General features: G+C 41.2%; 1 protein-coding gene and 1 pseudogene across 6 annotated transcripts in view; one reads left to right on the top strand and one right to left on the bottom strand.

Annotated features, from left to right (window-relative positions):
• CACNA2D1 (calcium voltage-gated channel auxiliary subunit alpha2delta 1) overlaps positions 1-16,297 on the top strand; it is a 657,865-nt gene that overhangs the window by 626,400 nt on the left and 15,168 nt on the right. For all 6 annotated transcript variants that reach the window (XM_083183071.1, XM_083183072.1, XM_083183070.1 and 3 more), the window contains 4 exons: positions 2,330-2,401; positions 4,056-4,208; positions 4,284-4,336; positions 10,686-10,741. In XM_083183071.1, coding sequence (XP_083039197.1) covers positions 2,330-2,401; positions 4,056-4,208; positions 4,284-4,336; positions 10,686-10,741 — 334 coding nt within the window. The remainder of the gene's footprint in view (positions 1-2,329; positions 2,402-4,055; positions 4,209-4,283; positions 4,337-10,685; positions 10,742-16,297) is intronic.
• LOC146076205 (5S ribosomal RNA) lies at positions 15,167-15,285 on the bottom strand (annotated as a pseudogene).

Below are 16,297 nucleotides of genomic sequence, written 5' to 3'. Positions count from 1 at the left end.
TGCCCGATACAAGGCCTCAGGGGGAAGGGGCCATGAGCCTAAGGCCCAACTAAACACCACGGGACAGGAGGGCCAGAAAATTAAGTGACCCCGGGCTGTGAGGGCCCAACTGAATTACCTACAGGCCGAAAGGGCCTGACTGTGCCCACAGGCCTATTGCCTGATCACCCGGTGGTCTAGGGTAGGGGTAGGTGACCTGGGAGGGCGCCTACCTGATGTTGTGGGAGGTCGCAGGGGGAGGGGAGCTTCATCAGCTCTAATGCTTCCCACTCCCCCTCTTCTTTTCTTCCCGCAGAAGGCGCCGGAGATCTTCTTTCTTGACTCCCGTGTCTTCTGGCCTCTTCTGCGGCCGCCGGAGCTGTTCTCCTTGCCGCCACCATCCTCTTCCTCCAGTGGTGTCGCTTGTGTTCTGGAGTGCTCCTGCACCCCACCTCCACCGATGGACTGTCTTCTTCCACCTCACAGCGGCGTCTGATGTCAGACGCCGGGGGCAGGGCCGAGTACGGCACGGCAAGCACTGATTGGCTCGCCACGGCTGTCTCCTATTGGCTGCCAATTCGGGAGCCCTGATTGGTTTCCGAATGGCGGGAAATTCAAACTGCCGCAAGCGGCGCTTTGGATTGGTGGCCGCAGTGGCGCCAAATTCAAAGCCCCGCTCCATCCATGCTGACGCTGCTTCGCCGCCCGCACCATAGGCGCAGAGATCATAAAGCTGATCTTCACGCTGGGGGGAGCCGTGCCCTGGGGAGGGCACAGCTCACACTCCCTGTGCCTGCACTGCTCCGGTGCTGGGAGCAGGGAAGCTATCCCATTACCAGGGCACATTGTTACACCTGGGTCTATCCGGGTTGCATGTCAGTGAAAAAGGGTGCAATTACCCATGAATTTAACCAGAGTTGTACCTGGGAAGGACCCGGTTAATGGATCAGTATAAACTGGTGACCCAGGTCATTCACCTATAGAGAGTCCGATCACAGGTGCTTGGAGATGATGTCATATCCAAGGACCAGCAGAACAGAAAGTCTTTACATGGGTGCAATGTAAACATGGTCCAATATTGTAGAACAAGTATAATTGAACACAGTTTCAAGACATGTCATAGCTGCTGAAGCCGTATTCAAAAAGAGGTGGTGACTATGCACTAAAAGAACCACAGAGTGCAGAGCCCAATAGTTGATTCCAGAATATCATTTTTCTATTCAAGCTGCAGTGAGATGTGGGTTCTTAGACCACATGAGAGGGAAACATAGAATCAACAACAGACTGCGCTAAAACAGGAAAAAAAATAATTCTAAATCAAATAAATATAAATACAAATAAGCATAACTATAAAAACAAATCTCATTCATAAGCAGACACTATAAGCATTTTAGTAATATTAGTAAGCCAGTCCAGAGCAATTCCTACCAAGTAGGATAAGAGATCTTGTGATGGTTGCTTAATAGATTAGTTGGTGCATAAAACAAGTCCCATTAGAACAGCATAGGTTAGTACAGGTTGAGTATCCGGTATCCGGACATCCCTTATCCGAATTATTCCAAAAACCGTGGTTTTTGGAATCATTCTAATTATTATTTTTTTTTAACCCCCTAACCCTCTTTTCATACTTACCAAGTCCCCGGGCGTCCACAGCAGGCCTCCGGCATCTTCTCCAGGGTCTCCAGCGGTCCCAGCAATGCATTCCTGGGACCGCTGGAGACCCAGAGAAGATGCCGGAGGCCTGCTGTGGATGCCCCGGGACTGCGTGGACGCCGAGGGACCACCGGACACCATCAGGGGACAGGTAAGTATGCTTTAAAAAAAATATTCCAAAAAATGAAAAATTCCCCTATCCGGAATGCTCGTGGTCCCGAGCATTTCGGATAGGGGATACTCAACCTGTGGTTGCTTATTTGTTAATGCATAAGGAAGAGACAATGCTGCTTTTTAGCAATTAATGGAATAAATGGAAATCACAAGGTTGCAGTCTAGATTTCGAAACATTTGCTTCGAGCAGGCTTCTTAGTTTCATTACATTATACTATACATGGTGAACCAAAAGTAATGTCATCAGAACTATCATCACACACACATCTATTAGAATAATTTATTAGCAATGCATGCCTTTTCTAACAAATAAATTAGTTATTTCTGGTATATGCTGTATTTTGGGCAAAGTGCTTATCAACCGCTCATTAGGGTAATAGTATAATGTTAAATAAAATAAAAATATAATAGGACCTATAATATAATTTTTTATTTACCTACTTCCAGAGAAGATAAATCAGGGAGGATGAGCATTAACATATAATGATCAGCAGTGAAATGATACAAATGTTTTCTTTTACAGCAATTGGACTGCATAATTCTCGATGATGGCGGATTCCTTTTAATGTCTAATCAAAGGAATTACAACTCTCAGGTATGTGCTTGTCCTTACAGTATATGCCATGTCTCCTTGGACAGGCTCTGTACAGACTTCCCTGTAATTTATACCTGTACTAAAACATGATGGTTTTAGCCAAAAAGGGCCTCTTCATTCCCATTCATTCATTTTTGAATATAACTGCAAGTGAAATATTTATTGATTGGATATTTAAATCTACTTGTTGAAAATGCCAAGTTTAGGGACAACTTACATATGGAAGTATTATTTTACACATACAATTCTGAAAAATGGATTACAGATGCTAAGCTCTGTGTAAACTTGGCATATAGAGTCAAAATACTATTTAAATTATTCTGACTTGAAATGGATGAGTTTAAATATAAATGAAATAGCAACCTGGTTTTGTTAAGGATTTTCTTCATAATGTGATTTTACCACATATGTCTAAAAAGAAATAAATAAAAGGCAACAATAAATATTTAATAGAAATATGATATAGTCATTTTTGTTACCTAATAGAAATTATTAATTGCAGGATATATCTGCTCTGCTCACAAAATCAATTAAATGGTAATATTCTGTGCTAAATGTATTTTGTGCTATGTGATTGATGCTATTAGCATTATAATTGCTTTAACTCATATTACTATGATAAATAGGGTGCAATATAATTGCCCACAGTAATTATCTAAGGCAGTAAAGCAGGACTTTTGGGGGGGGGGGGGGGGGGGTTGCAATCCAATTACAGTAGTGCCTGTTTTTTCAGGGGCCCAAGTGTTTTTGTGACAGTGGTCAAAAAAAAAAGGGCTTATCAGGAATTATATTTTTGAGACCTCCGCAGGTCCCAGGAAAATATAAGTGCTGGTATCAGGCTGCCTTTGGCGATAATTGGATAGCACCTAGACCTGGGGTAGCCAACCCTAGTCCTCGAGAGCTACCAACAGGTCTCCTCACAGAATCACAAGTGAGCTAATTAGCTCCATCTGTGTATCTTTTAAAATGTGTCAGTGATTATTTTTTTGCAGCTGTGCAGCAGCTAGGTTGTCTGGAAAATGTGAACTGTTGGTAGCTCTCGAGGGCTAGGGTTGGCTACCACTGACCTAGACTATGATAAATTACTGCTTGCAATGACATTGTCCCCATAATATTTTTTTATTCAAAGAAATTATGGTTCTATTACAGGTTGATTATCCCTTATCCAAATATCCGTTATCCAAATTATCTTGAAAACCATATTCTCCAGAATGTACTTCTTTTTTTTTGCTAAAAATCTATGGTTATGGATCAGATATAATTCAAATATTGTAATATGATGAGTACATTGGGCCTTATTTTGGTTCATTCTTTCTGACAAAATCCTTCTTAGATGGGCAAAGCCATGTGCACTGCAGGTGGGGCAGGTGTTACTTGTGCAGAGAGAATTAGATTTGGGTGGGGTTTTACTTCAAAGTGAGATCTATATTGCAGTGTAAAAATAAAGCAGTCAGTATTTTCCCAGCACAGAAACAAAATTACTCACCCAAATCCAATTCTCTCTGCACATGTTACATCTGCCCCCCCTGCAGTGCACATGGTTTTGTCCATCTAAGAAGGATTTTGTCAGAAAGAATGAACCAAAATAAGGCCCCTTGTGACAAATCTTATTATAATGGTTATGTTAGTTGTCTCACTCTTTTTGTACTTCTAGATTGGAAAATTCTTTGGAGAGATTGATCCAAGCTTAATGAAAAAGCTTGTCAACATTTCTGTGTTTGCTTTTAATAAGTCTTATGACTACCAGTCTGTGTGTGATCCAGGTGAAGAGCCAGCAAAAACAGCTGCCCATCGCTCTGTGTTTGTGGTAAGTAATATTTTGTGACATCTTTTGAGTACATTAAAATGTTTTGCTTTATAACATGTTTGCCATTTCTTACAGCCTACCATAGCAGATATTTTAAACCTTGGATGGTGGGCTTCTGCTGCTGCTTGGTATGTTACTTTAAATAATATTTTGTGTATTTTAAATGATGGCGACATTACTCAGGATTGGTGCTTGGTTTCAGTTTGTTGACTACTATAATTAAAAACTCTTACTAAAGTGAGGAATTAGAGATTTCCAGAGATCACATTCAAGATAAGGCTGATATAAAGTAATTATCTCTGTTAGCATTTGTTTACTGTATGCTTTGTGCCTGGGACAGAATAGGGCAGTAGTTCATCCCTGACATCCCTTACTTTGCACATAAAAAGGTGTAGTATTTTATCTATTTATTAACAGTTTCTTATATAGCGCATACATATTCCGCATCGCTTTACAGAGAATAGTTGAACATTCACATCAGTCCCTGCCCCAGCAGAGCTTACAGTCTATATTCCCTCAATAATGTGAGGGAAGAGGGGAAGGGGAATTATTCCGCACTGATATATCCTTTTTGTACACCTTTTATAGGCTATATCTGCATTCTCTCATCTATCTAGGTCTTATATTGACCTTTTATTTGTACAAAGAGAGAGTGAAACGTGGTGCTACCCTTCTCTAATATTTAGATATACACAAAAGGGGGGGGAAGGAGGACAGTAGAGATTGGGTGGGTGCACTCTGCAGATCGCTATAGAGGGGCGTCCAACTAATTGAGTATTTTATTAAAATTCTACTTTTATTTGGTATACTTTAAAAGAGAAGGAGTATTCTAATTACTGATTCTCATTAGAACAAATATATAGAAGTGCATAAAGATTAGAAAAGTGATTAAAATTGATCGTGATGTAGATGCTTAACTTATTGCTTTGTGTTTCTGTCTCATGTGATTTTCTATTTTGTTATTCAATGTTCGTTAATTAAATGTTATTTTCTGACTCGGTGGTTATAATTTTTATGTTGTTATACAGTGCCTGTAATAATTCTAAAGGCGCGCTCCACCCCACCTCTTTTAATATTTATGACCCGTGCAATCGGCTACTTATGATATGTGGTTTTATTCGTTGGTCATATTTCTCGGGTGGTACGTTGGATCTTTTGTTCTATAGTGTAAATCATATATATTACACTTTATGGAGAAACCTTTATTTATATCAAATTAAGTAGCTTTGGGCTGTAAGTTAGGTGCGCTAAACAAATGCTGGTCGTTACCCTTGGTGTTAGCACTGCTGCACCAGCCCCAGTATCAGGCCCCTGTATGTTTTATGGATTTTTTTAAACCAACTTTGTGGTATATACACTTCATCCAATATTGTCAGAAAAAACACACCTTTAATGTTTCTGCAGTATTTTTGCTTTATCATTGATATGCCAGATCATATGTGCACATAAATTTATCTTCCAGAAGCATAACAAACGCTGGCTGTTTCCCTTCGTGTCAGCGCTATAACCTAAGCATACACGTTAGGCTTCTATGTAATCACTATATTGGTGCTCATTATAACAGTATACTATCACAATTATTCATTGGGCGATATTTCTATATTGCTCAGCGCACCAATTTGCTAGTGTGTACACACCGTCCGATTTTATCACAAAAGACCGTTTATATCTCTGTCATTTCATCAGACTTTATTGCTGGTATATTGAATCACTTGTGCATATATATTTAGCCTCCAGAGAGTAAAAATACAGATCATATAGGGTTCAAAAGATATATCTAACAGCACCTGTTTATTTTGTCTCTGACCTGTGCGGCGACTTACCGCTACCTATGCTGTAATATTCAGCGGTCATTTACAGGTTAATCTCATCAATGTGAGCACCTTTTTTGGTGCAAATCAGATATCCTCTGTACTTTAATATAATAGCAGGCAGCGCTGTACATATATGTTTGGTAGAGGCAATCTTCTGCCGCGTGCTATATGTATTCAGCAAGCGCTGGTTATTTTTCCTCCGTGTCAGCGCTGCAGCTCAGACATATAAGTTTAGGCTCCTGTATAATCACTGCAGTTAAACTCTGTATGGCAGTGTATTTTCACAGTATATTGGTGGTGTTCTTATGTTGCGTTGCGCATCAGTGTATTGGCGCATACACACCATCCAATTTTGTCAGAGAAAAAAAAAAACCCTTTAATTTCCAGTCGTTTTTTATGCTTTATTACTGGTGTGTTAAGTCATATACACATATGAATTTGGCAATATTAATCCCATCAATGTGAGCACCTTCTTTGGTGCAAATTGGATATCCTCTATACTTTAATGTGATAGCAGGCAGCGCTGTACATATATGTTTTATAGAGGCAATCTTCTGCCGCGTGCTATATGTATTCAGCAAGCGCTGGTTATTTTTCCTCCGTGTCAGCGCTGCAGCTCAAACGTGTAAGTTTAGGCTCCTGTATGATCACTGCATTTAAACTCCATATGGCAGTGTATTTTCACAATATATTGGTGGTGTTCCTATATTGCATTGCGCATCAATGTATTGGCGCATACACACCATCCAATTTTGTCAGAAAAAGAAACCCCTTTAATTCCCAGTCGTTTTTTATGCTTTATTACTGGTGTGTCAAGTCATATACACATATGAATTTTGGCAATCAAAGAATAACAGTATATAATGCATATAATTGGTATTAATATCATAGTATTTTTATGAGACTGTGAATATATACTGTCTCATAAAAATACTATGAATCCATAGAAGCCTAACTCAGATGCTTGAGCCATAGCGCTGACACGGAGAGAAGCAGCCAGCGTCTGCCCAGTTCAGATAGCACGCGGCTGATGGCTGTCTCTGCCTAGCATACGAGTGTAGCGCTGTCAGTAATTATACCAATTATATGCATTATATACTGTTATTCTTTGATTGCCAAAATTCATATGTGTATATGACTTGACACACCAGTAATAAAGCATAAAAAACGACTGGGAATTAAAGGGGTTTCTTTTTCTGACAAAATTGGATGGTGTGTATGCGCCAATACATTGATGCGCAACGCAATATAGGAACACCACCAATATATTGTGAAAATACACTGCCATATGGAGTTTAAATGCAGTGATCATACAGGAGCCTAAACTTACACGTTTGAGCTGCAGCGCTGACACGGAGGAAAAATAACCAGCGCTTGCTGAATACATATAGCACGCGGCAGAAGATTGCCTCTATAAAACATATATGTACAGCGCTGCCTGCTATCACATTAAAGTATAGAGGATATCCAATTTGCACCAAAGAAGGTGCTCACATTGATGGGATTAATATTGCCAAATTCATATGTGTATATGACTTAACACACCAGTAATAAAGCATAAAAAACGACTGGAAATTAAAGGGTTTTTTTTTTTCTCTGACAAAATTGGATGGTGTGTATGCGCCAATACACTGATGCGCAACGCAACATAAGAACACCACCAATATACTGTGAAAATACACTGCCATACAGAGTTTAACTGCAGTGATTATACAGGAGCCTAAACTTATATGTCTGAGCTGCAGCGCTGACACGGAGGAAAAATAACCAGCGCTTGCTGAATACATATAGCACGCGGCAGAAGATTGCCTCTACCAAACATATATGTACAGCGCTGCCTGCTATTATATTAAAGTACAGAGGATATCTGATTTGCACCAAAAAAGGTGCTCACATTGATGAGATTAACCTGTAAATGACCGCTGAATATTACAGCATAGGTAGCGGTAAGTCGCCGCACAGGTCAGAGACAAAATAAACAGGTGCTGTTAGATATATCTTTTGAACCCTATATGATCTGTATTTTTACTCTCTGGAGGCTAAATATATATGCACAAGTGATTCAATATACCAGCAATAAAGTCTGATGAAATGACAGAGATATAAACGGTCTTTTGTGATAAAATCGGACGGTGTGTACACACTAGCAAATTGGTGCGCTGAGCAATATAGAAATATCGCCCAATGAATAATTGTGATAGTATACTGTTATAATGAGCACCAATATAGTGATTACATAGAAGCCTAACGTGTATGCTTAGGTTATAGCGCTGACACGAAGGGAAACAGCCAGCGTTTGTTATGCTTCTGGAAGATAAATTTATGTGCACATATGATCTGGCATATCAATGATAAAGCAAAAATACTGCAGAAACATTAAAGGTGTGTTTTTTCTGACAATATTGGATGAAGTGTATATACCACAAAGTTGGTTTAAAAAAATCCATAAAACATACAGGGGCCTGATACTGGGGCTGGTGCAGCAGTGCTAACACCAAGGGTAACGACCAGCATTTGTTTAGCGCACCTAACTTACAGCCCAAAGCTACTTAATTTGATATAAATAAAGGTTTCTCCATAAAGTGTAATATATATGATTTACACTATAGAACAAAAGATCCAACGTACCACCCGAGAAATATGACCAACGAATAAAACCACATATCATAAGTAGCCGATTGCACGGGTCATAAATATTAAAAGAGGTGGGGTGGAGCGCGCCTTTAGAATTATTACAGGCACTGTATAACAACATAAAAATTATAACCACCGAGTCAGAAAATAACATTTAATTAACGAACATTGAATAACAAAATAGAAAATCACATGAGACAGAAACACAAAGCAATAAGTTAAGCATCTACATCACGATCAATTTTAATCACTTTTCTAATCTTTATGCACTTCTATATATTTGTTCTAATGAGAATCAGTAATTAGAATACTCCTTCTCTTTTAAAGTATACCAAATAAAAGTAGAATTTTAATAAAATACTCAATTAGTTGGACGCCCCTCTATAGCGATCTGCAGAGTGCACCCACCCAATCTCTACTGTCCTCCTTCCCCCCCCTTTTGTGTAAGTCTATATTCCCTACCACATGTAAACGCACACACAAAAATTCTTGGGTTAAGTTGTTGGGAGCCAATTCACCTACCAGTATATTTTTGGATTGTGGGAGGAAACCGAAGTACCCGGAGGAAACCCTCCCAAGTCTGGGGAGAATATACAAACTCCACAAAGTTAGGGCCATGGCGGGTAAAAAACCCATGACTTCGGTGCTGTGAGGCAGTAATGCTAACCTTTACGCCATCCGTACTGCCCCTTGTTTCTCTTTTCAGCACCCCTGTTGATCTGGGGTGGTTATGGATTGATCTGGAGGCATTGGTTTGTACTGTAGCTGAAGAATGCTGGGGTGGTTGGGTTGTACAGTGAAGAGTGGGCATCAGGTCTGAGTGCTAACTGGTGTCTTCCCCCAGTTCCCATCATTGCTCTCCCCCCAAACACACTTCACCCCCTGGGTCTCACACCTCTGTCTTTCCTTTGCTCTGTCACACTTTCTGTATCTATTATCTGCCCCTCTTTATCTGTTAGCCCCCCCCCCCCCCACATCATCTTTCACTTTAATCTCTTTCTGACCACATGCCCGCTTTACTTTTATCACTGCCCCCTTTCCCCTACATATCTCTAATCTCTATTATTCTACACCTCCAGCCCTCCACCACATAGCTGTTAGACACATATTTTGCAGGACCTCAACTTTCCCTGTGTTTATTTCTAATGCTGGGTACACACATGCTGATACTTCTACCGGCTGCCTTTATTGGTGCAGATTTGCGAAGAATACACACTTACCTACTGTCCATGTCAGTGCAAAAATCTTCACTGGGCACTGATTTGAATTTGCTTGTCAAGATGTGATGTCAGTCCCTACAGCAAGTGTATATGTGCAGACAGTAGGTTGACCTTTACATACTGTATCTGCAAGATACATTGCATTAGATTGTCAATACGTCTGTGAACTAAATAATCTACATGCATCCTGTATCATGTGAACACATCCACCAAGCTGCTACTGATACTGCAGAGGCGTAACTATAGCACTGCATCCCCCGCCACCGCGGGGGGGCGCTGTGCATGTGGGGGCACCGGGGGCTGCGGTGCTATAGTTACACCCCCCCAATCCCCGCAGACTTACCTATCTCGCTGGTCCCGGCGGCTCCGTTCTTCTGCTGAGGACCACCACAAAATGGCCGCCCCCATATAGCACACAGTTCTTTGAAACTGTCTGCTGTATGGGGGCGGCCATTTTGTGGTTGTCCTCAGCAGAAGAAGAACGGAGCCGCCGGGACCAGCGCGATAGGTAAGGCTGCAGGGGATTGGGGGGGGGTTTGCATGGGCGGTGGGGGATTGGGGGTGCTTGGCGGGGCGAGGGGCGCCCCCCCCTAACGGCGGGGGGGGGCGCCCAAAACTTACTTACGCCACTGTGATACTGTATATCATTCTTTATTCAAATTCATGATATATCAATCTAATGTGTACCCAGCATAACTCTATTATGCTAAATTGCAATTCTTTATCTTGGAAATACTTTTATTTTTGAGCAATGTATTACTTAATTACTGTACAATAAAATACAAACACTAATAAAATATTTGTTTTAGGTCAATATTGCAACAGTTGTTCTGGAGTATTACTTTACCACGGTTTAATGAGGCGGGTAGGTATGGTTCTTCATCTTTTTAGCATTATTATTAAAATAATGATGATCATGATTTATACTGTATATTACCATGATTTTTATTGCCTATCTTATTTATATATTTTTATTGTTATATTTTATATTTCTAAAGAAAGCAGAAGTTGTCCATAGCATCAAATTCTACCTATCCGTTTATAGAATACACAAAATAAATGATAGGAAGAAGCTGATTGGTTGCTATGGACAATTTCTCCTGTTTTCTTCTTTAGAAGGAATGATACATTTCCCTTGGGAGGAAATAACAATATGTACTGTAGTTGACCACCCTCTCTTCTTCCCCACACTCCTCTCTGCAAACTCCTGCTCTTCAGGTGGCACTACCTACCTTTGTCCCTTTGTCAACTAATACACATGTAGGTCTCTAGGCTAAGTTCTATGCAAACCAAAAATACATTTACATACTGTACATCTATAGGCAGATTGGCTGCATCTTACACTTGTGATTCCTTATGTTGGGAGAGGCTGAATGGGGAGAGAACATGCAGTCAACCAAATACAGTAAATATATTATTGTGACTGATCTAGACCTGTATGCAAACACAAACACCTGCCAATTGCCATGAAACTAAATGAGTACGATGGGTGTGGTACAGGGGTCCGAAAGTCGGGATCCCGACAGTCATTAGCCCAACGTCGGGATCCCGACTGGCCAGACACAGACAGCATGGCAAGCACAACAAAGCCCCTTGTGGACTCGCTGCGCTCGCCATCTATATGTATATATCCACAAAATATTTGATTGCACAGAACGCAATCACCAGACTTCTTTTTGGTTAAATCAAACTTTTAATATTCCATTAAAATTCTGGTATAGTCGACGTTTTGGGTCTTAGCACAACCCTTTGTCAAGCATCCTATTTGTCAGGTCTCCATCACTTACCTGGAGACCAGATGAATAGGATGTCTTGACAAAGGGTAGATTTTAACTAAAAAGAAGTCTGGTGAGTGCGCTCTGTGCAAACAAATATTCTGTGGATATATTATGGCACATCTGAATGGATCCTTGTGAGGCTTGGGCTTACTGGCACCCCAGCAATTACTTTCAGGAATTTTGTGAGTGTAATTTTGCTACAAGAATATATATATATATATATAATATATATATATATATATATATATATATATATATACATACAAACAATGTCCGGCGACACTCAGGAACTTAAATGTAGGACACAGCCACAGGCGCTCTTAAGCCAACGTTTCGATAAGTTTAACTTATTTTTATCAGGGCATACATCTGTATGCCCTTCATTTAAGTTGCTGAGTGCCGCTGGACATTGTTTGTTTTTGGGGACCGAGTGCTCCTAATTGCGTATGGCAACAGGACCAGGATTGCCAGTATAGCGAGTGCCAGAATCCATTTGGACTATATTTATATATATATATATATATATATATATATATATATATATATATATATATATATGTATGCCATCTGCTGGCAACCCGGGGGAAGCTCACATATATAATAACAATATCATAGCATTTTCTCTTTTAATTATATTTTGTGTACAAATTGGGTACTACTACTAACACTGCCAAAATACATTACTACCCTTTGTCTATGCTACACTTGTCACTCTTGACACAACCCTAGTGGATATGCTAGTGTTAAATTGATGATCCGGAAAAAAGGTTATCTGACAATACATGACCCCAATAGTGTTTTTTCTTTTCTTTTTTTTTTCATATTAGTTGGTACAGACTAAAGGCCCCCATACATTAGTCCGACTTGTCCTAAGGACGAGTGGGACCTGATTTCCCCTGCAGCTCCCCGGGAGGGGGACACATGATTAGTGCCAAGTGTTGCGATGTATCATATGCAACTCCCGGGGAGCTGCAAGGTGGAGGGAGCAGGGGGATTGCGGACATCGAGGTGGCGGGTGGGGGATGCTGCGAGGCAGATGGCGTGGGATGCTGCTAGTAAGGCAGAGGCAGTGGGCAGGGGAAGCTGCGGGGGACAGTGACACAGAGGTGGCAGTAATGTACAGCTGGGCATACAATGAATGGGCAGCCTGTGATTGGCTAAGCGCTCTCTCTTGCTGACTGGCTGAGAGAGCGCTTAGCCAATCACAGGCTGCCCATTCATTGTATGAACTTTTTTTCCCCAGTGCTGACAGCTCCCGGCCCCCCCTGCCCGGCTCTCCGTTACTGCCACCTCTGTGTCCCCCACAGCATCCGCTGCCTCTGCCCTACTAGCAGCATCCCCGCCACCCTGCTCCCTCCACCTGCCCGGAGCACAGCTCCCTGCTCTGGCTCGCCAGCCACCTCACAGTCTCCCCTGCCCGACTGCACATAACATTTAGCAAATCTTATGTGCAGCCGGTCCGACCTCCCGAATCCGATTCGATGCACACGGGACCGCGCATCGGGTCGGACCAGGTGTCTAAACATGCGAATTTGGATTTCACTGCCCGATCCATCTGAATCTTGTGAAATTGGGACCAAATTGCATAGTGTATATGGGCCTTAATATGGGCAAACTAGTTGGGCTAAGTGGTTCTTATATGCCATCAAATTCTATATTTCTCTGTTTAATATTCTATTATGAATTTCTATAATTTATATGCAAGCAATTCTCATCCTACTTTATTATTAAGTTAAACATAAACCTCATTGTAGTTTGGTATTTTAAGAAATCAAAGCAGCTGTTAAGTGAAGGTCAAAAAAGTACAAAATGAAATTTGATGAAACTGATATGTTCTCACAAATTCCCAGATCTGTTGATGATTTAAAACATATCCTTGGAGCAGTTTGTAATAAAATCACTTGGCTCCAGTAAGACACCTAAGGGGAACTACTACTGCTGTACGCAGCAAAGCCAGAGGACAAAAACATGTACCGAAAAACATTTCCACGGAAATGTGCATGCAGACATGTCAGATTATTTATCTTCCCTGAAGACCCAATATGCCTTAGAAAATATCTTGAATATCCATGTATTACTATTTTTAATTTTACTATGATCATATTTTTATTATTATAAAGCATGGTAAATAAAGGTCTGTATTTTGCTCTCGGTAACTGGAGTATAATCCCAATTTGCTATGTTTCATTAAGCGGGGATCCACTGAATGGGAAGTTATCCATTAATCACCGACTTGCAATTTGTACTGTGTGCTAGCATGGCAGTGTCATAAAAATGTAAAATGTTTTTTTAAACATCTTTTAATTTTCTCTGCTACCTCACTGTTTTGTTAAGAGTGTTATCTTTCATTAACTACTACTGCTACTGCTACTGTATATCTAAAAAAGGGAGTTGCGGGGAGCATTCTCACACCACTGCTCTGCTAGGGGGAATAGATGTAATGCACACAGCTCCTTCAAACTGTGTAGGTAGCCTGGGGGCAGCCCAGCATCTCTGAGTGCTGGGTACGCCACCAAAGTGATGGAAACAGGGGCGTTCCTCAAGGACACACCGCTTCCATTGATAAACCCCCAATTGTCAACTCTCAAATGTTGCAGTAAATAGGTCGACAGTCAATATTTGACCACGATTGATTGAAAGGTAAAATGTTGACACATGAAAATGTTGACATTCATTAGGTCGACATGGTCAACATGTCACCACAAGCCATAGGTCGACATGGAAAATGTCAACATGAAAAAGGTAGACATAGACACTCAAAAACAGGTCAAAAACTCATGTCAACCTCTTGATGTCAACCTTTTCCATGTTGACCTATTATGTGTGTCGACCTTTTGACCATAGAATTAGATGGGGGGTTGGTTGGCACAGGCTTAGAGACAATTTTTTGAGTTACAAATTCGACAAAAACAATAATTGAAATAAACCAACATAAAGAAAGGCTGTTCAGGGTAATTCTGGTTAGCGATTACTGGTTGGTGGTGCTCCCAAAAAGAAGTTCAGCACATAAACTGAAAAGGGTAGTCTATAAGAAAAGACTGAAGGAGAACCAGTGGGTTTCTGGGGCACACTTTAAACTGTGATAAAATAAATTTATAAGTGTTTAGATGATAGTAGATAAAATATAACTTTTAATATTTAGCTTTTTAAAATAGATTGCATTTATAAGTATAGTCGACACACCTTGTGTATACCTTTTGGAGTCTGAATAAATATGAATCTCCTGCCGGTAATGCGGCTGATCACTCAAGGATAATGTAAATGCGAAAATGTTTTAAGACACTGTTTGCCAAATGACAATTTTTATATATAATATGGTAATGACAAACAATTGAGACACTTGACACAGCCCACCACCACTGGATTTTCTACTACAGTGTCGGCATAGTTGGATCAAAAGTTTAATTATTAATATTATAATGATAAATTAGGGGAGGGGAGAGGAGAGTGGAAAGCTCAAGGTTATTGCGGCTGCACCTTAGCGTTGCTGACAGACGTACTGTCCCAATAGTTGAATACAGCGCCGGATATTCCCTATTGGTCTCCCATATAGGTACTAATCCAGCCTTTCACTGCTTAGCTGCTGAGTTCGGATGGATTTCAGGCGGTCCAGTGAAGTATGGCTGTATATCCCTGTCTGGTTATTTCCGATGCCAACAAGGTGGGTGAGCCAAGGTGAACTTTTGCTGTTCAGACAGATCAGAGCAGAGCAACCCTGTTACCATTGGGCATTGCAGGGGAGGTCGCACAGACTGGGTGAATGAGAGAGCCACGAGATGAGTAATTTTAGTAGTTAAAGGAGGTACTAACAAACATCATCCCCATCTCTGCTGTCCACCATCATGCTTGCATTGGATGGTTGATGAGAGTCAGGGGGTCATGCGATAGTTCCTCTAAAGTGAAGAACGGAGAGATGGGAGAGATATGAAAATATGATAAGTGTACCCACGGTCCCAGCTGGTGGAAAATGTATTCCTGGTGTCCGTGTATAATTACTCTGATCACCAAGGTCACACCGGGGAATCTGAATACTGAGTGGGATATTTGGACTCTGAACAATTGTAGTACAGTCCTGGTTTACACTGTGTGTAACATTTGATGAGAGAAGCACAGTCTAGTGGTATAGACAGAAGTCTCCCAACAGACCTCACCCGGTAATATGGGTGCTAGGTGACAATTTATGTGACCGTAAGTAATAATAGTACAATCCTTGTTCATATAGTATGTAGTACGAAGAGTCTCCCAAACGACCACAGGGTGTGGACAAATGTGCATTATAATAATGAGATATTATTTAGGTACTAACACACTTCTATAGTATGACCACGTGTGTCCTGACACGTGTTTCGCTGTTAGCTTGGTCACACCCCTGTGACCGAGCTAACAGCGAAACACGTGTCAGGACACACGTGGTCACGCCCCCACCACTCCCCCCAGTCCTGGCTGAGAGGAGAGAGACGCTGACGGATTCACTCTCCATCCGTCCTCACACTCCGGCGCCGCAGCATGGAAGGAGACACAACAGCGGGGACTCCCGCCCTTCACCCCATCCCTCTGAACTGGATAGCAGTGAAATCTTCGCCGGCCGCAGCCGGCCTAGGTAACGGGGTAATCCCCCACACCCCTGTCTCCTGCATGACAAT

This window comes from Crinia signifera, chromosome 4 (assembly GCF_055691185.1).
Source record: "Crinia signifera chromosome 4, ASM5569118v1, whole genome shotgun sequence".
In the NCBI taxonomy this organism is placed as follows: domain Eukaryota; kingdom Metazoa; phylum Chordata; class Amphibia; order Anura; family Myobatrachidae; genus Crinia; species Crinia signifera.
The sequence above is the reverse complement of the archived record's forward strand: the minus strand, read 5'-3'. Positions and strand labels throughout refer to the sequence as shown.